Below are 24,819 nucleotides of genomic sequence, written 5' to 3'. Positions count from 1 at the left end.
CGGTCTTCTTTTTGAACTGCTACTATCAACATTACTGAAGCTTGTGCAATGGGGATATTTCCCTGCCATTTTATGCTTCCTCAGGTTTGGTGCTCCAGCAATGCATGATATTCCATCTAGTAGCCTGGACAGAAGTATGTAAATTACCTCATCAGAATAGGCATATTTGATGCCAGTTAACAATGGCATTATAGACCTGGATATTAGAAAACCACTTTGTCATTTATAGTGGGAAACTGCTGTTTCTTTCTTAAGAGATATCTGTACAAATCGAAGTAACAGACAGGTTGGAGGTCTACCTTGAATGACGTAAGAAATTGCTACAGATGGAGGCATGTGGCATATTGCTATTCAATGATATCAACTTTATTTTTGTGACTGTTTTCAATGGAGAGTTTCTTATTCGATGGATTCAGATTTGGTTCAAAATTTATCATCCAGTTAATCATTAAATATTTTTTCCCATTCATTCACGAGATAGAAACTAAATCACCACAATGAATGACATTGGGTCCTGCGACAGAAATTAATGAACAGCACAGTATTAGGGAAAATATCAGTTTCAGAATTAAACACTTGGCCAACCCTTTATCTATTACTTTGTCAATGATTCCGGTATCTGCTATATGGCCTTGATCCATACAATATCCAAAGTCTTTCTGTTGTAATGGCTGAATCACAAAGATCTTGGGCCCAAGCTTACCTATCTTTCCTGCCGTGCTCCCGCTGCAGCAAATTTGGCGGGCAGCCAAATCCCGTTCACTGCGATGGGATGGGAAAATGCCACCGGCGTGAACGGTGGTAAGATTCTGGCCCTTGATCTTTGTGCTTTATAAAAAAACTAAATAAACAATTTCTTAATGTCTCTCAGAAGTCTAACCAATTGCCAATATTTATCTATATTCCACCCTTTATTTGTTAACATTCTTGGCCTCACGATTCTGACCTCAGCTAAAAATTTCCCATCTTCTAAACTAACGCTATCTCCAGATGGATCTTTTATTCTCAGTTAAGGCTGTTTCCAAACATCTTTTTCTCTGCTCAGTAAGTCTTAGCTAAAATTTTGAGTGCCAAGTGGCAGATAAGGCAATCCAATGCTTCCAATGCTGCCTGTCCAGAGCAAGTTATTTGGTTGGCAAGTTAAAAATCTAATAACCAATCCATAACCAACTTTGTATCTAGTGCCAAATAATAGAAATGCAGAACTTATGTTGCAGTTTTATAATGTCCCTCTTTTTTGCTGTGACATTGTATTAATCTTTGCAATGTTAATTTTACCTTGCAATGACAGATGTAGGCCTGATTTTCGCGATGGATCTTGACTCACAACTACCTAGGACAATTCCAACTCTTTTCCCAAGCCTAGTGGTGCATTGGGGTAGACTTTTGTCTGTTTCCATAGTTAGTTATTCCTGGAACAGTTTGCTAGCATGTTGCCGGAGGCTTCTGGCTTGAGGGATGCCACTCCACATCAAGCATGGCTGACCAGAGGTCTCTCCCGCTCTTACCGCCAGCCATTGGCATGTTGGAAGGATTTGCAGATTGACACTCAACCTGCTTGGGTGTGTTATGAACACATCTTCCTTGGCCATCAAGTCCTGGGGTGGGACTTGAACCCAGACTGTCTGGCTGAGAGGCAAGGGTGCTACCCACTGCGCCACAAGACCGCTACACCGAGGACCATGCGAAGGCTAGGCTCCTGGAGATTTTGCAGTGAGGGACTCAGTTACTCTTAGATATACAGTGTTCCTATGCTCTTGTGTGATTAGATTTACATTTATCAGTGTTTTTGGTTTGGTAAAACAAATATACAGTGTGAAAGACTTAATCAAATATGGGAACAAAGTTCCTTTATCTCATTTTACTATTATTTCCATAAGGTCTTAAGTTTCTCTTGATCACTGAAACAAAGATTGTTACAATTCAATTGCTTCCTTGTGGCAGTAACCTCTTGGAACAAAATCCCATGATTATTTCTAAAATCCTGATTTGTATTGAGAACAAAACATTAAATTTTGCAATAGACAAAGGAATGGCTCAGAAAAAAAATCTAATCAAACAATTCACACTCACGCATTTTTATATCTTATACATTTTGTATATCTTTTGACCCATATTTTTTATTTTATAAATTATTTTTTCCAGTGCCCTTTTAATATGACTAAGCCAAGTTGTGGATTTCTGGGAATGCCTGTCCAAATAAACAATGACAGGTGCTGTCCACGGTGGGAGTGTCCATGTGAGTATCTGTTTCATCTTTGTGTTGCATCATATTAATGAACCGTTAGCATTGTTATTCTTCTGATTAAGGAAAAATGTATTACACATAATAAGATGCCAAAGTGGGAACACACAAATTGAATGTAAAACAAAGAGGTACATTTGTTCCTGGCATTTATTTTCCACATGCCTGCTCCGCTTGGAATCTTTTTAGATTGTACTAACTCTGATTCTGTTTGTGGTCTTTTCCTGCTTTTATTTTCCGCAACTCTTACATTCAAATGTACAAACGTATGAATTAGGAACAGGAATACACCATCCGGCCCCTTGAGGGTGCTTCGTCACTTGATAAGATCAAGGCTCATCTGATTGTAGCCTCAATTCCACTTACCTGCCCACTCCCCTGTACTCTTTGACTTCCTTGTTAGTCAAGAATCTATATCATTCTGCTTTAAAAATATTCAATGAAACGGCCTCCACTGCTCACTGGGGAAGAGAATTTCACAGGCTTTTTGAGAGAAAAAAAAATCATTGAAATCTTAAATGAGAGATCCCTTATTTTTAAACTGCGTCTGCTAGTTCTACTCTTCCACAAGGGGAAACGTCCTTTCAGCATGCACTCTGTCAAGTCTCTGCAGGATCGTATGCATTTCAATGAACTTACCTCTCATTATTCTACATTTCAATGGATACAGGCCCAACCTGTCCAACCTTTCCTCGTGATTATCACCATACCTTCCTCAAAGTCCAATTACTTCTTCCGAATCCTACAGTGTGGTAACTATTAGAGGGGGACTGATAAACGACTCCCGCAAATGACTTTTCTTACCTCAACCAAAACTGATTCTAGGGGCGGGATTTTCTGGCCGCGCTCACCCCAAGACCAGAAAATCCCACCCGAGGTCACCGGATCTTTGCATGATGCGCCCCCTGCCCGCTACAATTCCTGTGGCGGGAGGGACAGGAAAATTCCGCCCTACATCTTGAACTTTAGAACGAAGGTTATTTCTCTCTATTGCACAAATATCATTCTTAATTAACAGAGCCACCCCTCCACCATTCCCTAGCTTCATGGCCTTCCAAAATGTCATGTACCCTTGAATATTCAGGTCCCAGCCTTTGTCATCTTGCAGCCATGTCTCTGTAATGGCTATCGGAACATAAATATTTAATTCTATTTGAGTTGACAATTCATTTGTTTTGTTATGAATACAATGCACATTCAGATATAATTACTATTTTTGCAACCTTTAACCTTATCTGCTCACTTATTCCTTAGTTTGTACAGTATGTCCCTTATTGTCATACTCTGATTATCATTACCTTTATTGGTAACTTGCTCTCTTTCTTTGTCCCCTCCCTTTAACTCATCACAGCTTCCCCCACTTGATCCCTTACCCCACTATTTAGTTTAACACTGATCCAAACACAATTCAGGTGAAGACTGTCTCAATGATACAGCTCCCACTCTCCCAATACTGGTGCCAGGTCCACTTTTTTTCTTTACCAGCTGTAAATTCCACCCATTCCTGCTCTCTAAATAATACTCCTGAAGTTATATAAGATGAGGTTTTGCACATAATTGTGACACTTTACAGAAACAGGCGAATTTCTTAATGGGAAAGTGACTGAATAATTGTTACTTTTGGCCTGTCCTGTGGTTTTCTATGACAGATACATCAAAATAATATATTTACCAATGACAGCACAATCTTCATCTACTGTTGAATACAGAAATGGCAGATTTTTAAAACATTCAAATTGTACTAAAGTTAGCAACTTTAATTAGCTTCTAAATAAGTACAACACCCAATCAACCTCTATTATTTCTATTCCAATAATACTCTACTGATTTCTAATACCTGTTTTAATGAATACAAGACATGTGCCAGACAATGACTATCTCCATCAAGAGAAAGTGTAACCACCTGCTTTGACATTCAACAACATTACCATCGCTGAATCCCCAACACCAACATCCTGGAGGTTACCACTGACCAGAAACCCAACTGCCACATAAATACTGTGGCGAGCAGAGCAGGTCAGAAAGTGGGCATTCTGCTCACCTTCTGACTCCTCAGAAGCCTTTCCACCATCTACAAAGCACCAGTTAGGAGTGTGTTGGAATACTCTCCACTTGTCTGGATGAGTGCAGGTCCAACGACATGCAAGAAGCTCAACACCATTCAGGACGCAACATCCTGCTTGATTTGTGCTTTCCACCACCTTAGGCATTGGCTCCCTCCACCACTGGCACCATGACAAAATATGTACTATCTACGCGATGCAATGCAGCACCTTGCTAAGGCTCCTTTGACAGCGCCTCCCACACTCGTAAACTCTACTACATAGAAACACAAGGGCATTAGGCACATGGGAACCCTGAACTTTTCCCCCAACTCATACACCATCCTGACTTAGGATAACATTGGCGTTACAAAGTCAAACTCTTCCCTAAATGCACTGTGGGTGTAGCTGCACCACACAGTCTGCAGCAGTTTAAGATGACAGCTTACCGCTACCTTCTCAATGACAATTAGAGATGTGCAGTAAATACTGGCCTTGCCAGAAACACCCATATCCCAGAAATGTATAGAAAAATGTAATTTCAAATTCTGTGTTTAGCTGGGGGCTTCAAATTGCTTACGATTATGGCATACATGAGGCATCCATGAGGTCTAGGCAGCTAAAAACAGATGGAGCACTGGAGGAATACAGAGAAAGTAGAAAAGAACTCAAACAGGGAGTTAGAAGGGCAAAAAGGGGTCACGAAATGTCCTTGGCAGACAGGATTAAGGAGAATCCTAAGGCATTTTATACATACGTTAGGAACAAGAGGGTTGTTAGGGAAAGAATTGGACCTCCCAGGGACAAAGGAGGGGAATTATGCTTAGAACCAAAGGAAGTATGAGAGATCTTAAACAAATACTTTGCATCAGTATTCACAAAGGAGAGGGACATGTTGACTGGTATTGTCTCAGAGAGATGTGTTGACCCGTTAGAAAAAATCTCAATTACAAGAGAGGAAGTGTTAGGTTTTTTAGGAAACATTAAGACAGACAAATCCCCAGGGCCAGATGGCATCTATCCTAGACTCCTCAGGGAGGCAAGAGATGAAATTGCTGGGCCTCTAACAGAAATCTTTGTCTCTTCACTGGACACAGGTGAGGTCCTAGAGGATTGGAGGATAGCAAATGTGGTCCTGTTATTTAAGAAGGGTAGCAAGGATAACCCGGTTAATTATAGGCCGGTGAGCTTGACGTCCGTGATAGGGAAATTGTTGGAGAAGATTCTTAGAGATAGGATATATGCGCATTTAGAACTGAATAATCTCATTAGCGATAGACAGCATGGTTTTGTACGAAGGAGATCATGCCTCACAAATTTGGTTGAGTTTTTTGAGGAGGTGACAAAAACAATTGACGAGGTAAGGGCCGTGGATGTTGTCTATATGGATTTTAGTAAAGCGTTTGACAAGGTCCCTCATGGCAGGCTGGTGCAAAAGGTTAAATCTCACGGGATAAAAGGTGAGCTAGCTAGATGGGTGGAGAACTGGCATAGCCATAGAAGACAGAGGGTAACAGTGGAGAAGTCTTTTTCCGGTTGGAGGTCTGTGACTAGTGGTGTTCCGCAGGGCTCTGTACTGGGACCTCTGCTGTTTGTGATATATATAAATGATTTGGAGAAAGATGTAGCTGGTGTGATCAGTAAGTTTGTGGACGACACAAAGATTGCTGGAGTGGCAGATAGTGATGAACATTGTCAGAGAACACAGCAGGATATAGATAAGCTGGAACATTGGGCGGAGAAATGGCAGATGGAATTTAATCCAGATAAATGCGAAGTGATGCATTTCAGTAGATCTAATGTAAGGAGGAGCTATACAATAAATGGCAGAACCATCAGGAGTATAGACACACAGAGGGACCTGGGTGTACAAGTCCACAGATCCTTAAAGGTGGCAGCACAAGTGGAGAGGGTGGTCAAGAAGGCATATAGAACATAGAACATAGAACATTACAGCGCAGAACAGGCCCTTCGGCCCACGATGTTGCACCGACCAGTTAAAAAAAAAAACTGTGACCCTCCAACCTAAACCAATTTCTTTTCGTCCATGAACCTATCTACGGATCTCTTAAACGCCCCCAAACTAGGCGCATTTACTACTGATGCTGGCAGGGCATTCCAATCCCTCACCACCCTCTGGGTAAAGAACCTACCCCTGACATCGGTTCTATAACTACCCCCCCTCAATTTAAAGCCATGCCCCCTCGTGCTGGATTTCTCCATCAGAGGAAAAAGGCTATCACTATCCACCCTATCTAAACCTCTAATCATCTTATATGTTTCAATAAGATCCCCTCTTAGCCGCCGCCTTTCCAGCGAAAACAATCCCAAATCCCTCAGCCTCTCCTCATAGGATCTCCCCTCCATACCAGGCAACATCCTGGTAAACCTCCTCTGCACCCTCTCCAAAGCCTCCACATCCTTCCTGTAATGTGGGGACCAGAACTGCACACAGTACTCCAAGTGCGGCCGCACCAGAGTTGTGTACAGTTGCAACATAACGCTACGACTCCTAAATTCAATCCCCCTACCAATAAACGCCAAGACACCATATGCCTTCTTAACAACCTTATCTACTTGCCTTTATTGGACGGGGCATAGAATATAAAAGTTGGCATATGATGTTGCAACTGTATAGAACGTTGGTTAGGCCACATTTGGAATACTGCATCCAGTTCTGGTCGCCACACTACCAGAAGGATGTGGAGGCTTTGGAGAGAGTACAGAAAAGGTTTACCAGGATGTTGCCTGGTCTGGAGAGTCTTAGCTATGAGGAGAGATTGGGTAAACTGGGGTTGTTCTCCCTGGAAAGACGGAGGATGAAGGGCGACCTAATAGAGGTGTATAAAATTATGAAGGGCATAGATAGGGTGAAGCTTTTTCCCAGGTCGGAGGTGACGAACACAAGGGGTCACGGGTTCAAGGTGAGGGGGGCAAGGTTCAACACAGATGTCAGGGGGACATATTTTACACAGAGGGTGGTGGAGGCCTGGAATGCACTGCCAAGCAAGGTGATTGAGGCGGACACGCTGGGATCGTTTAAGACTTATCTAGATAGCCACATGAACAGACTGGGAATCGAGGGATACAAACGAATGGTCTAGTTGGGCACATGAGCGGCGCAGGCTTGGAGGGCCGAAGGGCCTGTTCCTGTTCTTTATTGTTCTTTGTTCTTTGATTACAAGAATGGAATAACATTAGAAAATTACCATCAGTCTACTTAACCACATCTAAGCTGTTGCTTCTTTTTGTCTAATGTTCGTCGTCACAGTTAAAATTGTTTGCTGCCCTTGTATTATTGAAAATTATATACCCAAGTGATTGACAATTGTCCTATTTTCCATTTACCTCCCAAAAGCTCAAACTGTCCTGAATAAAAGCATGCCCCAGTGGAGGAAAATGTTCAAAGTAACTGCAAATTTTGTTTCTGTACAAAGTATTGTATATTGTGTAAAACAAGAAAATGATTATTACTTTCAAATCTGTACATAATGAGAAGTAACCAGAAAAGCTTCTCAACATGCAGTACAGATGATCTGTAAAATGGAAACTTTTTAAATCACAGATTTGAAACTTTTCAGTATGAAGAGGATTTCACACAAGCATTTGCCTTCAACTGACCTTGCGACAATAGTGTTTGTCAATACATTTCAGGGTAAATTTTCCTCTGGGGTTGCCTGTTCAGTTGCACCTTCCAGAGGTTGGACGCCCTGAATTTCCTGTCCTGGGCTTCACTTCCATTTTCCAGATAAGATCCAGGTACAAGTCTGCCACCTAACTGGGCATTTGCTGAAATGAAAAGCAGCAAACAGGAGCACAGATGTGAGGCCTGTAACTGACCTCTTGGACAATGGAATCAAGGGCTGGGATTCTCCAATGCGGTACACCCCGCCACCTCTGTCAAACAAGGACAGAGAATTTGGCGCTCAGCCAAATCTCTATTCACAGCAGCGGGACTGGAGAATCCCAGCCGCGGATGAGTTCAGAGGATCCCAGCCGGGGACTTTAGCTGTTCCCTGAGAGTCCTGCGGCTTTACCGGAGGTGATATACCACCAAGCGGCATAGTGGTTAGCACTGCTGCCTTACAGCGCCAGGGACCCAGGTTTGATTCCCGGCCTCGGGTCACTGTCTGTGTGAAGTTTGCACATTCTCCCCGTGTCTGCGTGGGTTTCCTCCGGGTGCTCCAGTTTCCCCCCACAGCCCAAAGATGTGTGGGTTAGGTGGATTGGCCATGCTAAATTGACCCTTCATGTCAGGGAGACTAGCTAGGGTAAATGCCTGGGGTTATGGGGGTAGGGCCTGGGTGGGATTGTGCTTGGTGCAGACTTGATGGGCTGAATGGCCTCCTTCTGCACTGTAGAGTTCTATGATTCTAAGCTTCGATCTTTGCCTTTCCTTCAATCTTCAAGCTGCCCATGGATTCCCCAAAATAATCCACTCTAATCCAGAGAGCCTGGCCCAGATCCTATGTGTTGCCTTTTTCAGCCATCTTACAACTGGAGGGTCCAATGATTGTATAAAGAGCAAATTGAAGTCAGTCCAGGTTCTGTACTCCAAGCACAGAACAATATTGTGGGCAGCCTTGGAAAATAGTGGCATATGTAGGGTATTGTGTGGATAGGAACTTAACACAACGGACCTTCATCCATATTTCATTTTGCTGAGCCTGCAGACACGATCACAGATAAAGGAAGAAGAAAATTATCCATTTAGTGCACAAAAAGCAATCATAATAAAACACCGCTTCACTATGTATACCATATTTCTCCAATTTTTTAACCAAGATGCACCATAGAAAGCATTCTTTCTGGTTGTATCACAGCTTGGTATGGCTACAGCTCTGCCCTAGACCGCAAGGAACTACAAAAGGTCGTGAATGTAGCCCAATCCTCATGCAAACCGCCCTCCCACCCATTGACTCTGTCTACACTTCCCGCTGTCTCGGCAAAGTAGCCAGCATAATTAAGGACCCCACGCACCCCGGACATTCTCTCTTCCACCTTCTTACTTCGTGAAAAAGATACAAATGTCTGAGGTCACGTATCAACCGACTCAAGAACAGCTTCTTCCCTGCTGCTGTCAGACTTTTGAATGGACTAACCTTGCATTAAGTTGATTTTTCTCTACATCTTAGTTATGACTGTAACACTACATTCTGCACTCTCTCATTTCCTTCTCTATGAATGGTATGTTTTGTCTATAGCGCGCAAGAAACAATACTTTTCACTGTATGTTAATACATGTGACAATAATAAATCAAATCAAATCAAGAAATAGTTTCAAACCAATATATTTGCCTTGTCAGGTCGCTGTTCAATGTTTTCTGACCTGCACATCATCACATTTGATGGCAATGATGTGGGAATATATGATGCCGCCGCCTATGTACTGACTCTGCTACCACAAGAAACTATCGTTGCTCACATTGAGCAGTGTCCTACCCGGGAGGTAACTCCTAACATTTTCCGAAAACTAGAACCAAGTTAATACTGAATAAAAAGTGATGTTTAAAAGGCATTCACGTAAAAAGGGCATTATATTAAGTTACATCAACAACTTCAGTAATTATTGACCATTAGATATATTCATTTGATTATACCTCTGGATAGTTATTCAATTAATTATTAAGGAATAGTATTTCAAACTATATTTTATCACCTATGAAAATTAATCACTAAACATTAGCTGAAACGTTTCTGAAATACACTGTTTTGTTAATTACAGAGTGCAAATTCTATACGACGTCCTGTGAGTACAAGACTATTACTGTCAATGCATTTTAACACGACTCATTCCAAATCATCACTTAAAATATGACGATTATTTTAATGATTTTATTTACCGGCTATCATTGCTTTTACCTTTAAGGTGCCTGGAGGAAATTCTGGATTGTGCTTTAAAAAATTGAACATAACTTCACGTAAGCACAGAGTTCTCATTGATCGACTGGAAAGACATGTGAGTGTGATGTTAATATCGCCAGAGCGTGTTTGTTGACAGGTGGCACGGTGGCACAGTAGTTAGCACTGCTGCCTCACAGCGCCAGGGACCCAGGTTCGACTCCCAGTTAAGGTCACTATCTGTGTGGAGTTTGCTCATTCTCCCCGTCCTGAGTGGGGGTGCTCTGGTTTCCTCCCACAGACCGAAAGATGTGCATTGACCCAAACAGGCGCCATTGAGTGGCATCTAGGGGAATTTCACAGTAACTTCATTGCAGTGTTAATGTAAGCCTTACTTGTGACTAATAAATATACTTTACTTTAAATTTTTGCATTTGCTTTATAAAAGTACAGCTGTTAATTTTACAGCAATAACAAATGTAGTTAAATGATTAATTTTTTTTACTCTTGCATTTGTTACAGTATTCGGTAGTTTCATGACTTCCCTCCCAGGCCAATACTTCAGTTACCAAATAATAGGCTAGATTTTCCAGCCCCTCCCACTGGCAGGATCTTCCAGTTTCACTGAAGGTGACCCCCCCGCCCCCCTCCACCCCGCCCCCCACCCCGTGCCCCCCTCTCCATGCGGGTTTCATGACACAACAGGTGAGCCATACAATACGTAGACTTCGGTGGGACTGGAAGATCATGCCGATAGCCAATGGTGAGCCCCTTCTGCTGCCAAAAAACACACCTTGTCTGGGGGGGAGGGGGGGTGGTAATTCCCAGCCAACGTCTACTGTATTACTTATTTGTTTATTATTTATCATTATTTATTTAAGAACTCCACTGTATTCTCTAAATAATTTAATTGATGTTATTCATGCATTTATGTAATTATGTAAATGAAACTCATGGCAAATGACTGCATCAGTAAACAATGAGTGGCATTGGTCCTTTGTCTCAAGCGGTCAGCCGAGAAATTAATTTGCCTCACAAACTGTGACCAATCCCTACTCCTTAAAGTTTATTTATTAGTCACAAGTAAGGCTTACATTCACACTGCAATGAAGTTACTGTGAAGTTCCCCTAGTCGCCAAACTCTGGCGCCTGTTCGGGTAAATGCACCCTAACCAGCATCTGACATTGGGCGACTTTACACAGCGTGCTGGCGAGATTTGAAAATTCAGGATGAAGATAACCGAGGAAGCAAAAGATCAAGGGGAGGAGTGATTGGGAAAGAAGGCAATGGTGAAATGAAGATGAGGGGGTGATGGGGGCAGGGATGGTGTTGGTAAGGCATGGTGGAATGTCTGGGAAAGAAGGCAATCCAGGTAGAGAATGGGGAAGTAACTGGGAATAAAGGTGATCAGAAGAGGAAGGGGCAACTGAGAACGAAGGCCATTAACAGGGAAGCAATCAAGATGGAATGTGATCTAGCTTGAAGAGGCCTGGAAATTGCCTGTAGTTGAGCTGGGAGAAGTATTGTACGCTGAGTTAAGCCTTTGGGAATTTAGTTTGAATATAGTTCATCGCAGAGCTATGAAGCCTCCAATCCTTGCTAGTTTTTTTGGAATTTTGTGCAATAAACTTGGGTATTCTGCGGCTGGTGCCTCATGAGCCACATCAAATCATGCTCCTAATTTGTCACTTCTTGCAAATAACCTGAAAGATTAGTAACCACATATTCTGATTTACTCATCTGATCACAGTCTAGCAGAACACATCATCGATGCTCAAATCAATTTTTTGTAAATATTAGAATCATGGAATCCCTACCGTGCAGAAGGAGGCCAATTGGCCCATTCAACCGACACCAACAACAATCCCATCCAGGTCCTATCCCTGTAACCCTACGTATTTACCCTGCTATTCTCCCTGTCACTAAGGGGCAATTTTAGCATGACCAATCAACCTAACCTGCGCATCTTTGGACTGTGGGAGGAAACTGGAGCACCTGGAGGAAACCCATGCCAGCAGGGGAAGAGCTTGCAAACTCCACACAAACAGTTACCCAAGGTGGGACTTGAACCCAAGTCCATGGCACTGTGAGGCAGCAGTGCTAATCACTGTGCCACGTGCCACCCAAATTAAATCTTCATAAATGATTAATAATCATGTATAGTTGTTCAGCTTGTGTGAAGGACTTTGTATGAAAAGATTTCAGTTGCATTTATTATATTTGCAGACAACAGTGAATTCTAGACCTGCTCGTCTCCCATTCACAAAATTAGGCTTCCACATACAGGACACTGGAGCAATGTACCTGATCACAACCCCAGCTGGCGTTACTATTCAGTGGTATCGTAGCACAGGTATCATTGTACTGGAATTCGGTTTGCCTTCCAACAGAACTATAGGAACTAAAGGCTTGTGTGGTAAGTATTCCAGATTTGAGTTTTGTATCCATTCATCCTTTCAAACTTCATTGCAGTTATTGAGTTTTAATAGATAATATCATTCCATACATCTTCAATTCTGGTTCATTGCTGTTTTATAAATAGGACATTTGAGCTAATGAAGCCCAAGTGTGACACATTTAGTTTTAATTAATGGACGGTGTGTTATAGTCGATCTCCTGTGCATAGACAACAGTAAGAAGTCTCACAACACCAGGTTAAAGTCCAACATGTTTATTTGGTATCATGAGCTTTGCGTCACCTGATGAAGGAGCAGCACTGTGAAAGCTCATGATACCAAATAAACCTGTTGGATTTTAACCTGGTCTTGTGAGACTACTTACTGTGTCCATCCACCCCAGTCCAACACCGGCATCTCCACATCATGGCATAGACAACAAACAATTTCTCCTGCGAAAGTGCTTCTTTTTCACTATAAAGGTGGAATTTCCACCCCCCCACCACCCCAAAAGCCAAGTGTCATAATAGCGAGAATGCCGGAATGCGCCACATCAGTCCAAGGCACTGACGTGCATCACCCTCCCTGTACAGCCCCCCCCCTTCATAGCCACCATCCCCTCCCCCGCATAGAGTGGGTAGGAACCCGATCAGGGCCAGTGGGACAAGGCGGGTGAATCCCAATTGCCATCACGTCTGATGGGAGTCCCAATGTTTGGCTGATGCCGCATTCAGCAAGGCATCGGGATTCCTGCGGGCCATTTGATGGGGCTGGAGAATCCCCCCACTTGTCTGTAAACCCCATTCATTGAAACAAATATTGGTTTCAACAAAATACAGTTTGGACAATACACTCAAGTCTAAATGCTGTTTTCAAACAACTGACCAGAATAATGTAACTGCAACATTAGTAATGTTGCCACTAACGTTTTGGGCCAATCGATGTCTGTTTACTTTAGGCTGTTGTAACGGCAGTCCCGCTGACGATCTGAAGCTACCAAATGGAACCATTGTCACAGAAGTGGAAAACATTGGTCTTTTCCTTGAAAGTTGGATGGTTGAAACATCTGGACTGGAGACTGATTGTTTTAGATGCCGAAAACAGAACTGTACGACTGGTAACTGTACTGCGTGTTTTGAAATGTTGAATCAGAGTCCTTGGACCCTGTGTCATCAACATGTAAGTAGAGATGCTGCATCCTTTTGAAAATTGCATATCACATTTAGAACGATTAATTATTTGAATGATCTGTGTGTAATAGACATACAGGTAGTGGAACTGATTAAATATTAATGAATCATTCTTCACTATTCCTTTCTAATCTGTCAGTATTGATTTTTAATTACAACTTCAAGAGATAAACACATTGACAGTGCAACATGTTTATTTATTTAGAATATTGTTAGGATCCTGGAGCAGAACCCCAAGGTATATTATGAGCTAGACTAGAATCCAATTTTTTTATTTTGCCATAACTGGATGTTTCACTCCAGGAGTAATTTCATGGACAAATAAGGGATTTCTTTTTATCAAAACAAGCTTTATTCATAACATAGTTTAAGCATGACTCTAACAAAATAAAGCAGTTTAACTCTTAACAGTTGAACAATCTTTTAACATGGAAAGGAACAACTCTAATTTCTAACTTGTCACTATTTCAGTTCCAAATAAGCAACATTCTTCCTATAGGCTTATTTATTCTAAATATAGTTAGCAATCACTAGCTACACTTGCTCTAAATGAGTGTAGAATCTCTCGGAGCTGTCAGAGAGAGCAGACTTCTGTCTGTAAACAGCTCCAGCCAGCAACTGAATTCGAAACCGAAACAGAAAGCTGTTTCTCTGCTAGAAACCTGGCTCCTCCCATTAACCATATCAACTCATGGCTCTATATACCTAAACAAAACTTTCCATTCCTTTCATTAACAAAACCCTGGGGAAATCCCAATTTATAAACAACAGTCCATTAGTCTTACCTTAGTAAACACTACATGACTAAAATGAGTGAGTATTCTGCTTTCCCAGCACCTGAGCTGCATTCCTACCAGACATACTGACTGCCTGTAGAAAAAAAATCTGAACTTTGAGCAATCTATAGAAACAGAACCATGGTGGGATTTTATAGCCTCGCTCGAGCGAGACCAGAAATTCCTGCCTGAGGTCAATGGTCATTTCTGTTGTCCGCCCCTCGCCCGCACCGATTCCCTGGTGGGCGAGGTGATAGAATTCCGGTGCATATATCAATAGCACAGTATCATCACAATATTCCCTTTTATTCATCATGCAGGAGAGTAAAGGAAAGACCCCCTGTGATACATGCCAAGAAAAGAGTTATTTACATATAATGGGAGGGTCAAGTAGTTGGTAATCATTCATGTGCATTTGTACATTCCGCAATATAAATTTTGAAGTCAGAAAAAATTCTTTTTTTTGAGTATGGTGCATTTTCAAGCTGTCATATCTTAAGAAATCACACGACAATAGTAAAAGAAGTTTTTGAAAATTGATATTGTGATTAGGCAAAATTCAGATATACAAATTAAATTGTGAAAGGAATATGTTTTGAGGCATATAGATTGATTTCTCTATCAGTTCAAGCATAAATGATCCATGTTGCTCTAATGCCCTTTTTCACAAGTGTCTTGTTCACCTCAAGGTTACTCCAGAAATATTTTGTGATCTGTGGATTAGGGATTTTCACTATGTGACACATCAGTGTGATGCTTTGGCTTTGTATGCAGCTGCTTGCAATAAATACAATGCTTGCATTCCATGGAGGACTCCAGAATTTTGCCGTAAGTTTTTCGGCCTGCCGACTTATTAATAGTTATTATGTTACAATTAATTATTTTAATTTATTCATAATGAAACTCCAGTAACCACCCTTCATATCTGTTTTGGCCGAACTGATTGTATAGAATCTCCCTACCTCAAAATGAAAATGAATAAAATCCTATCCAGTGCTTTGTTCCTGCTATTTGAAATTCACTAACGTCCTTCTGATATTAAGGCTTTCATGCTACATGGCGCTCACCAAGTGAATATATAGAGTAGGAGATTTTAAATCTTCCTCAATTTGACTAACTGCAAGAAGAAAAATAATTAACTGATACTGAATTAGCAGTCTTGCTTAAATTTTCATGGTCACTTTATCCATAAGTCTCTTTTTCATGCTTTTTTTCTATTCATTGGATGTAGGCTTTACTGCTTTTTGCTAAATCCATTTAAGAGTCAACCACCTTGCTGTGGTTCTGGAGTGACATGTAGACCATGTAAGGATGGGTTTTAACAACAATCAGAATGGCTTCATTGGTATTATTACACTTTTAATTCCAGATTTTTATTGAGTGCATATTTCACCATCTACTGCCATGGGATTCGAACCCGAGTCCCCAGAGCATTACCCTGGGTCTCTGGATTACTAATCCAGTGACAATACCACTATGCCACCACCTACCTTCTCCCCTGGTACTCTAGGCCGAGTTAAATGACTGCACACTGTACATGCGCTGGAAATGAAACATGAGTCCCTGACTTCTCCTCCATTCAAGGATTTGTCAATATTCCTGTTAAGCAAACTGGTTCCCCTCTTCCAAGAGCATATTCTCAGCAGACACCTCATGCTATGATCACATTAATAGGAGCATTTCTTCCTCACCAAATGCGAATGCTCTTTGCCATCTCCAAACAAACTTTCATTGTCTGAAGCATTCTCATCATTCTCTTTGCCTGCATATATGGAAGGCAGTGGTGTAGTGATATTGTTACTGGACTATAAATCCCAAGATCCAGGGTAATGCTCTGTGAACCCGGGTTTGAATCCCATCACAGCCGATGGCGAAATTTGAATTCAATAAAAATCTGGTTTTAAAAGTCTAATCATGACCCTGACTGTTGTAAAAACCCATCTGGTTCACTAATGCCCTTTAGAGGAGGAAACCTGCTGACTTTATCTGGTCTGGCCTATATATATGGCTGACTCTGAAATGGCCTAGCAAGCCACTTAAATCAAAGGCAATTAGTGATAGGCAATAAATGTCAGTCCAGACAGTGACGTCCACACCTCACAAACGAATAATTAAAAAAACATTTTTTTCAGCTTTACTATTCTGTGTATTGAACCATTTGAGAGAAAGCTTTAACTGAATGATTCAATAGCAATTTTATTATAAATTATCCAAGATCCTCCTGTGGTAACATAGCCAGAAATTCTGAAACATGACACAAGGTCATTGATAAGCACAGTATTATACCACAGGACATTTTGCTAAATACTTAGCTGCTTTGTGAAGATGACCCAGGATGTTACTGAGGCTGATTTTATTGACATAAATGCTTTCATGCTGAACTAACACAAGTAACATTTTGGTTGAAGAACTTTGACTGTGGCTAGACTTTGAATTGTACAACATTTTGGATGCAGCCTTACATCTTAAACTGGAATTGATCATAATTGGTATTTCTCTTCCCACACCTAGTGATGCAGAAGGCATCGTTAGTATAGTTGGAACAACCTGTTGTAAGGGCTTATAGTTTGAGGGACTCCACTCTGCATAAAATATTACTGACCAGAAATCTTTCCCGCTCTTACCACCTACCACTGGCATGTGCTGGAAGGATTTTGTGGGTTGCTACACAACCTGTTTGACCACAATATGAACACATCTTCCTTGGCATCAAGTCCTGGGGTGGAACCCAGAGCCTCTGGCTCAGAGGCTACCCACTGCACCACAAGACCTCCTTTGATCTTAATGGACTCACCTTAAATTGGTATCGCTGAGTAGAGCCGCATAGATCTTTGTAGCTTCTGTATATTTTATTTTAAAAGATATTCATACAGCTAAATAGCTAAATTTAAAATGATCATTTCATCTTCTATATTGTTGCAGTGTTATTTTGACAATAATGTGATTCTTTCCTTTTACGTACAGCACTTAGCTGCCCCATTGGCATGGAGTACCAGCCTTGTGTGCCAGCCTGTGAGAGTAAAACATGTCAAAACAAGGACTTCTATTTGGAGCATGACTCAACTTGTTCATTCATTAGTGAGAGTTGTGTTTGTCCTCGAGGAACTTTGCTGCATCAACCCGACTCCAACTACTGTGTTAGGGAGGAACAATGTGGTTAGTAAATGTTGCAGTAATTTAGAAATATGATGCAAATAGAAATTACCCAGCTTTATAACGTGCTGTTTATTTGATATTGGATTTATTAAATTGCTGGCAATTGCATCCAGTTTAATTTGATTTTTAATACAGAAGTGGAATTGGTGTGAACTAACATTAACGTTGTAACAATTTTCATTGTGTGTGCATGTAATGCATTTCATGGACTTCCTGTCACTGTAAAATAAAGACAAGTAGAAAGATAAAGGAAAATGAATGCCATGAATTCTGCAAAGTGATTGTTGTCTAAACTGGATCAACGATGAGACCCTGGAAAATATGGACCATTTTCAAAACCTTGAGAGCCATCTCTTAATGAAAGCAGACACAGATGACAAGATTCATCACAGCCTCCAATGTGCCAGCTCAGCTTTCGACTGATTGAGAAAAAGAACAATTGAGGACCTGGATCTTAAACCCAAAATTACGGTCACGGTATACCAAGCAGCAGTGATCTCTGTGTTCCTGTATACTTTGGAGGCTTGGAGAACATGCATTTCAAAGCATTGGAGAAGTACCACCAGCAGTGCTTTTGCAAGACCCTCCTAATTCAGTGCCAAGAAAGATGGTCGAAAAGCATTGTCCTTTCTCAAGCCAGTATGCTTAGAGGTGCAAATCACTCAAAACTAGTTCCGTTGGGCAGGATCTGTCATTCATCTGACCAACATCAGACTCCTGAAGCAACTGCCCTACCCGGAAATTGGTCGTGGCTGGACACTCCCAGGATGATAGCACAAACACTTAAAAATGTCCTCAAAGCATCCTTGAAGATGTTACACATTCTCATTAACTCATGGGCGTCTTTAGCTTGTGACTGACCAAAATGAAGAAGATTCAGTCAGGAGGGCACCAAACATGTCAAGAGACTTGGTCAGGAACACGTAGCAGTGATGTTGAGGCTCTGGAGAGAGTACACAAACCTCCCAACTCACCTACTCCAACCTGCAAGCACCACAAGTGGTAGAGTCTGCAGATCATGCATTGGACCTATCAGCCATCCCAGTGCCCAACAAACCAGAGTGGTAGCAAGTCACCCTCAATCCTGAGGAATTTCTTAAGAAGAGGAAGACAAATCAGTGCACACAGGCATAGCAATTAGAACTGAATTCATTGGTAGTGTAAAATTAATGCACAAATTTAGCTTGCCAAAAGTTTAAATCAAATCTTGATAAGTCAGTGTTGAGGGTGGTGAGGTATTGGGGAAGGTATCAGGGTCAAGGGTGGGTACCGGTAGACAGGAAGATAGGTTGAAGTGTGTCTACTTCAATGCAAGGAGCATCCGGAACAAGGTAGATGAACTTGGGGCGTGGATTGGTACTTGGGACTACGATGTTGTGGCCATTACGGAGACGTGGGTAGAACAAGGACAGGAATGGTTGTTGGACGTTCCGGGGTATAGATGTTTCAGTAAGTGCAGGGAAGCTGGTAAAAGAGGTGGAGGAGTGGCATTGTTAATCAAGGATAGTTTAACGGCTGTGGAAAGGCACTTCAAGGGGGATCTGCACACTGAGGTAATATGGGCTGAGGTTAGAAATAGGAAAGGAGCGGTCACGTTGTTAGGAGTTTACTATAGGCCCCCAAATAGTAATAGAGATGTGGAGGAAGAAATTGCTAAGCAGATTATGGATATGTGTGGGGGTCACAGGGTAGTTGTCATGGGGGACTTTAACTTTCCAAATATTGATTGGAACCTTTGTAGGTCAAATAGTTCGGATGGGCCAGTTTTTGTGCAGTGTGTGCAGGAGGGTTTCCTGACACAATATGTGGATAGGCCGACAAGAAGTGAGGCCACATTGGATTTGGTACTGGGAAATGAACCGGGCCAAGTGTTAGATTTGGTTGTGGGAGAGCACTTTGGAGATAGTGACCACAATTCGGTGTCTTTTGTTATTGCAATGGAGAGGGATAGGGCCGAAGGCAGGGCAAGGTTACAATTGGGGGAGAGGTAATTATGATGCGATTAGGCAAGAATTAGGGGGCATAAGTTGGGAACAGAAACTGTCAGGGAAAGGAACTAATGAAAAGTGGAACTTTTTCAAGGAACAAATACTGGGTGTCCTTGATAGGTATGTCCCTGTCAGGCAGGGAGGAAATGGCCGAGTGAGGGAACCATGGTTCACGAAAGAGGTGGAATGTCTTGTGAAAAGGAAGAGGGAAGCTTATGTAGGGATGTGGAAACAAGGTTCAGATGGCTCGATTGAGGGTTACAAGTTAGCAAGGAATGAGCTGAAAAAGGGGCTTAGAAGAGCTAGGAGGGGACATGAGAAGTCCTTGACGGGTCGGATCAAGGAAAACCCCAAGGCTTTTTATTCTTATGTGAGGAATAAAAGAATGACCAGGGTGAGGTTAGGGCCGGTCAAGGACAGTAGTGGGAACTTGTGTATGGAGTCAGTAGAGATAGGCGAGGTGATGAATGAATACTTTTCTTCAGTGTTCACCAAGGAGAGGGGCCATGTTTTTGAGGAAGAGAAGGTGTTACAGACTAATAGGCTGGAGGAAATAGATGTTCGGAGGGAGGATGTCCTGGCAGTTTTGAATAAACTGAAGGTCGATAAGTCCCCTGGGCCTGATGAAATGTATCCTAGGATTCTTTGGGAGGCAAGGGATGAGATTGCAGAGCCTTTGGCTTTGATCTTTGGGGCCTCGCTGTCCACGGGGATAGTGCCAGAGGACTGGAGAATGGCGAATGTTGTTCCTCTGTTTAAGAAAGGGAATAGAAATGACCCTGGTAATTATAGACCGGTTAGTCTTACTTCGGTGGTTGGTAAATTGATGGAAAAGGTCCTTAGAGATGGGATTTACGACCATTTAGAAAGATGCGGATTAATCCGGGATAGTCAGCACGGATTCGTGAAGGGCAAATTTGATTGAATTTTTTGAGGAGGTAACTAAGTGTGTTGATGAAGGTAGGGCAGTTGATGTCATATACATGGATTTTAGTAAGGCGTTTAATAAGGTCCCCCATGGTCGGCTTATGATGAAAGTGAGGAGGTGTGGGATAGAGGGAAAGTTGGCCGATTGGATAGGTGACTGGCTGTCTGATCGAAGACAGAGGGTGGTGGTGGATGGAAAATTTTCGGACTGGAGGCAGGTTGCTAGCGGAGTGCCACAGGGATCAGTGCTTGGTCCTCTGCTCTTTGTGATTTTTATTAATGACTTAGAGGAGGGGGCTGAAGGGTGGATCAGTAAATTTGCTGATGACACCAAGATTGGTGGAGTAGTGGATGAGGTGGAGGGCTGTTGTAGGCTGCAAAGAGACATAGATAGGATGCAAAGCTGGGCTGAAAAATGGCAAATGGAGTTTAACCCTGATAAATGTGAGGTGATTCATTTTGGGAGGACTAATTTAAATGTGGATTACAGGGTCAAAGGTAGGGTTCTGAAGACTGTGGAGGAACAGAGAGATCTTGGGGTCCATATCCACAGATCTCTAAAGGTTGCCACTCAAGTGGATAGAGCTGTGAAGAAGGCCTATAGTGTGTTAGCTTTATTTAACAGGGGGTTGGAGTTTAAGAGCCGTGGGGTTATGCTGCAACTGTACGGGACCTTGGTGAGACCACATTTGGAATATTGTGTGCAGTTCTGGTCACCTCACTATAAGAAGGATGTGGAAGCGCTGGAAAGAGTGCAGAGGAGATTTACCAGGATGCTGCCTGGTTTGGAGGGTAGGTCTTATGAGGAAAGGTTGAGGGAGCTGGGACTGTTCTCTCTGGAGCGGAGGAGGCTGAGGGGAGACTTAATAGAGGTTTATAAAATGATGAAGGGGATAGATAGAGTGAATGTTCAAAGACTATTTCCTCGGGTGGATGGAGCTATTACAAGGGGGCATAACTATAGGGTTCGTGGTGGGAGATATAGGAAGGATATCAGAGGTAGGTTCTTTACGCAGAGAGTGGTTGGGGTGTGGAATGGACTGCCTGCAGTGATAGTGGATTCAGACACTTTAGGAACATTTAAGCGGTTATTGGATAGGCACATGGAACACACCAGGATGATAGGGAGTGGGATAGCTTGATCTTGGTTTCAGATAAAGCTCGGCGCAACATCGTGGGCCGAAGGGCCTGTTCTGTGCTGTACTGTTCTATGTCTAAGTCCTAAGCTCATATTAGTTATAAACATTTATGTCTTTTTACCTAGCTTGCACAGATAATGAAGGCCTGCCACGGGCAGCAGGTGAGACCTGGAATGGATCACATAAAGGATGTTGTATGTACAAGTGTTTGGAGAACGGAACTATTATTGCCATGGAGCCTGAATGTGGTGAAGTATCAGCACCAATCTGTGAACGAGAAGGAGAGATAATTATTGACGTTGTTGAGGAGGGAGCATGCTGTCCAAAGAAGATTTGTGGTATGCGTTAATTATTAGAATAAAATGGTATAGTTCTGTTTTGAGCAATGGCAATGTAAATATATTTGTACATTTTTTAAAGAAGTATAACCATGTTTTGCTGCACTCAGTAATAAGAGGTGAGGCAGTTGTGCTGTATTATTATTCCCGTTTGTTTTTCATTCTTACCTTTTTTTCCTTCCGCTTTTTCAGTGTGTCCTTTTTCAGAATCTTGTCTTTGTTTCAACTTTCTATTTTCTCCTTTGCTCACAGTTTGTATTTCACAGTCATTCCGCTTTCTGGTTCTACTGACTACTTCTAGAATCACAGAATCCTTACAGTGCAGAAGAGGCCATTCGGCCCATCAAATCTGCACTGACTCTCTGTCAGAGTCAGGCCATCTCCTCTACCCTATCCCCGTAATCCCACGCATTTCCCATGGCTAATCTGTGTAACCTCCATACCTGGGGGACACTAAGGGGGCAATTCAGCATGGGCAATTCACCGCACCCGCACATCTTTGGACTGTGGGAGGAAACCAGACCACCCAAAGGAAACCCACGCAGACACAAGGAGAACTTTCTACTTTCCTTGTCTTACCTCTTCTCCTCTCACATTCTGTGTTAGGGTAAACGTTAAGTAAAAGAAAAGGATGAATTCCTGAAGAGAAAAGTACTGAGATAAATCTTTAAATTATGAGAGAAATTGTCATTTAAAACTACAATCAGGTATTTTACCAGAGTGGTCCTGCATCACATAAGTGAAATTTAAATCAGGTGATGAAATACTTAGTGATGCATCAATAGAAATAGACTTCAATCAAGGTGATAGAATTTGGACCTCATTCTGTTTGGAGGAACCACAATATTTGGCCTGGCTCCTTGAAAAACTGGGTTTCTACTTCTTTGAAGATAAGGTGAAAAATTATACTTATGTTGGTGTAGGTGTTTCTCTTCGGGCCTCGTATAACATTACGGAGGATCAACTGAAGAACTGGAACTTTGATGAAGTTGGCTCTTTATTCCATGAGGTGCGGGGAGGGCATGGGGCACTTTGAAATATAATAATTTGCTGGCAGTTTTCTTCAGTCACACTGGAACCTCAGATACCATTCCTGGGCTGCTCTGAGTTTTACTTCTTTAATGGGATGGGTACTATTGTCATACTGCCATCTGTATAGTCACCTGTGGGTAGTATTCTAACAATCCCATCCTGAGGATTTGAGACAGAATTGAAGTAGTGGGTACTGGTCACCCCTCTGTAACATTTCACAGGTTTGCAAAGTTTCTTTGTTTCAGACGTAAATAAAGAGTAAATAACTTAAATGAAAATATAGTTTTGGACTTGCTCTGTGATAAAAGGCCGGCACGGTGGCAGTGTTGTTAGCACTGCTGCCTCACAGCGTCGGTGACTGTAGTTCAATTCCAGGCTTGGGTCACTGTCTGTCTGTCTGTCACTGACTGCGGAATCTGCACGTTCTCCCCGCGTCTGCGTGAGTTTCCTCCAGGTGCTCTGGTTTCCTTCCACAGTCTGAAAGACGTACTGGGTTAAGTGCATTGACCATGCTAAATTCTCCCTCAGGCGCCGGAGTGTGTCGATTCGGAGATTTTCACAGTAACTTCATTGCAGTGTTAATGTAAGCCTACTTGTGACACTAATAAATAGACTTTAAACTTTAAGTATACTATTCTTTAACAAATAGAACAAATCTGAAAGGGGTCAAACATGAAAAGTGAACACTCTCTCATTGCATGTAATTTCCTCAGAGTGCAATTTGACAATCTGTGGGACTGACGTTGTAACGTGCGAAAATGGAGCTAAGTTGGTGATAGGCTACAGCGGCGTGTCTTGTTGTCCTGAATATCGATGTGGTAAGTTTACAGAAAGTACTACAATGACAATTTGGGGGGATTATTTCCACTTTAGGCACAGGTGGACAACTAGTAATTGTGGATCAGCGTCTGTTACACACCTGGTTAAAGTCAATGGAATGAAAAGTCACTCAGGTGTTCACTGATTAGCCGATTTGTGACAAAAATTTAGCCGGAAACACACAGGTTGCAAATGTAAAAAAATGGGTAAATGTAAGCAAGAGCTTTTCTAGAGTTATTTCCAGTGGATGAACCAAAGTTAAAATACCATTGTATTTTGATTGAATTGTTCAAAGCAGAAGACAAATGAATTAATACAGCTGTGTGCTGCAAACTTGACATTATCTAAATATTCCATTGATTTCTGTATGTCCCTAATTGAATACTTTTATTTACACATTAATATGGATTGTTCTTGTTGCTTTGTAAGTGGAGTGCTGAATAAAATATAGTTAATTTTTCTGTCAATACACAGAATGTGATCCTCTGGCATGTCCAACTAGTTCCCCACCGGTATGTAGAGAGGATCAGTTTCTTGTTGAAGTACGAAACGATAACTCCTGCTGTTTCTCCTTTCAGTGTGGTAAGACAACTATGTTCAAATGTGGGCTTTTTCACTTCACATGTTAAACTCGTCTTCAAGTCAATAAAGCAACTTCTAAAAGCAGACCCACAAATCCCATGAAATGAAGCTGGCAACCTGACGTGAATCAGCTAGTTTGCCACAAGGGAATTATTCCTTTCCACAGTATTATGTAATAGACTATGTAATAGTGTTGTGCACTTTATTTAGTCAGCGAACATTAGGTCAAACAGTTATAGGGATTACACAATAAATAGGAATGTGCTAAGAAGGATAGATGAAGTGAGATATCTTGGCGTACAAGTACACAGGTCCCGAAAGGCAGTAGTTTAAGTAGACACGGTTGC

The 24,819-nt window shown here is 41.9% G+C and overlaps 1 protein-coding gene across 1 annotated transcript in view; it reads left to right on the top strand.

Moving 5' to 3' along the window:
- Positions 1–24,819, top strand: part of otogl (otogelin-like) — a 186,608-nt gene that overhangs the window by 138,144 nt on the left and 23,645 nt on the right. The window contains exons 35-45 of the mRNA XM_078221105.1: positions 2,146–2,239; positions 9,594–9,736; positions 10,013–10,036; positions 10,157–10,246; positions 12,356–12,545; positions 13,484–13,704; positions 15,181–15,319; positions 17,456–17,647; positions 21,827–22,039; positions 23,785–23,889; positions 24,365–24,472. Of these exons, the coding sequence (XP_078077231.1) occupies positions 2,146–2,239; positions 9,594–9,736; positions 10,013–10,036; positions 10,157–10,246; positions 12,356–12,545; positions 13,484–13,704; positions 15,181–15,319; positions 17,456–17,647; positions 21,827–22,039; positions 23,785–23,889; positions 24,365–24,472 (1,519 nt within the window). The remainder of the gene's footprint in view (positions 1–2,145; positions 2,240–9,593; positions 9,737–10,012; positions 10,037–10,156; positions 10,247–12,355; positions 12,546–13,483; positions 13,705–15,180; positions 15,320–17,455; positions 17,648–21,826; positions 22,040–23,784; positions 23,890–24,364; positions 24,473–24,819) is intronic.

Source organism: Mustelus asterias, chromosome 9 (genome assembly GCF_964213995.1).
Source record: "Mustelus asterias chromosome 9, sMusAst1.hap1.1, whole genome shotgun sequence".
Classification (NCBI taxonomy): Eukaryota; Metazoa; Chordata; class Chondrichthyes; order Carcharhiniformes; family Triakidae; genus Mustelus; species Mustelus asterias.
The sequence above is the reverse complement of the archived record's forward strand: the minus strand, read 5'-3'. Positions and strand labels throughout refer to the sequence as shown.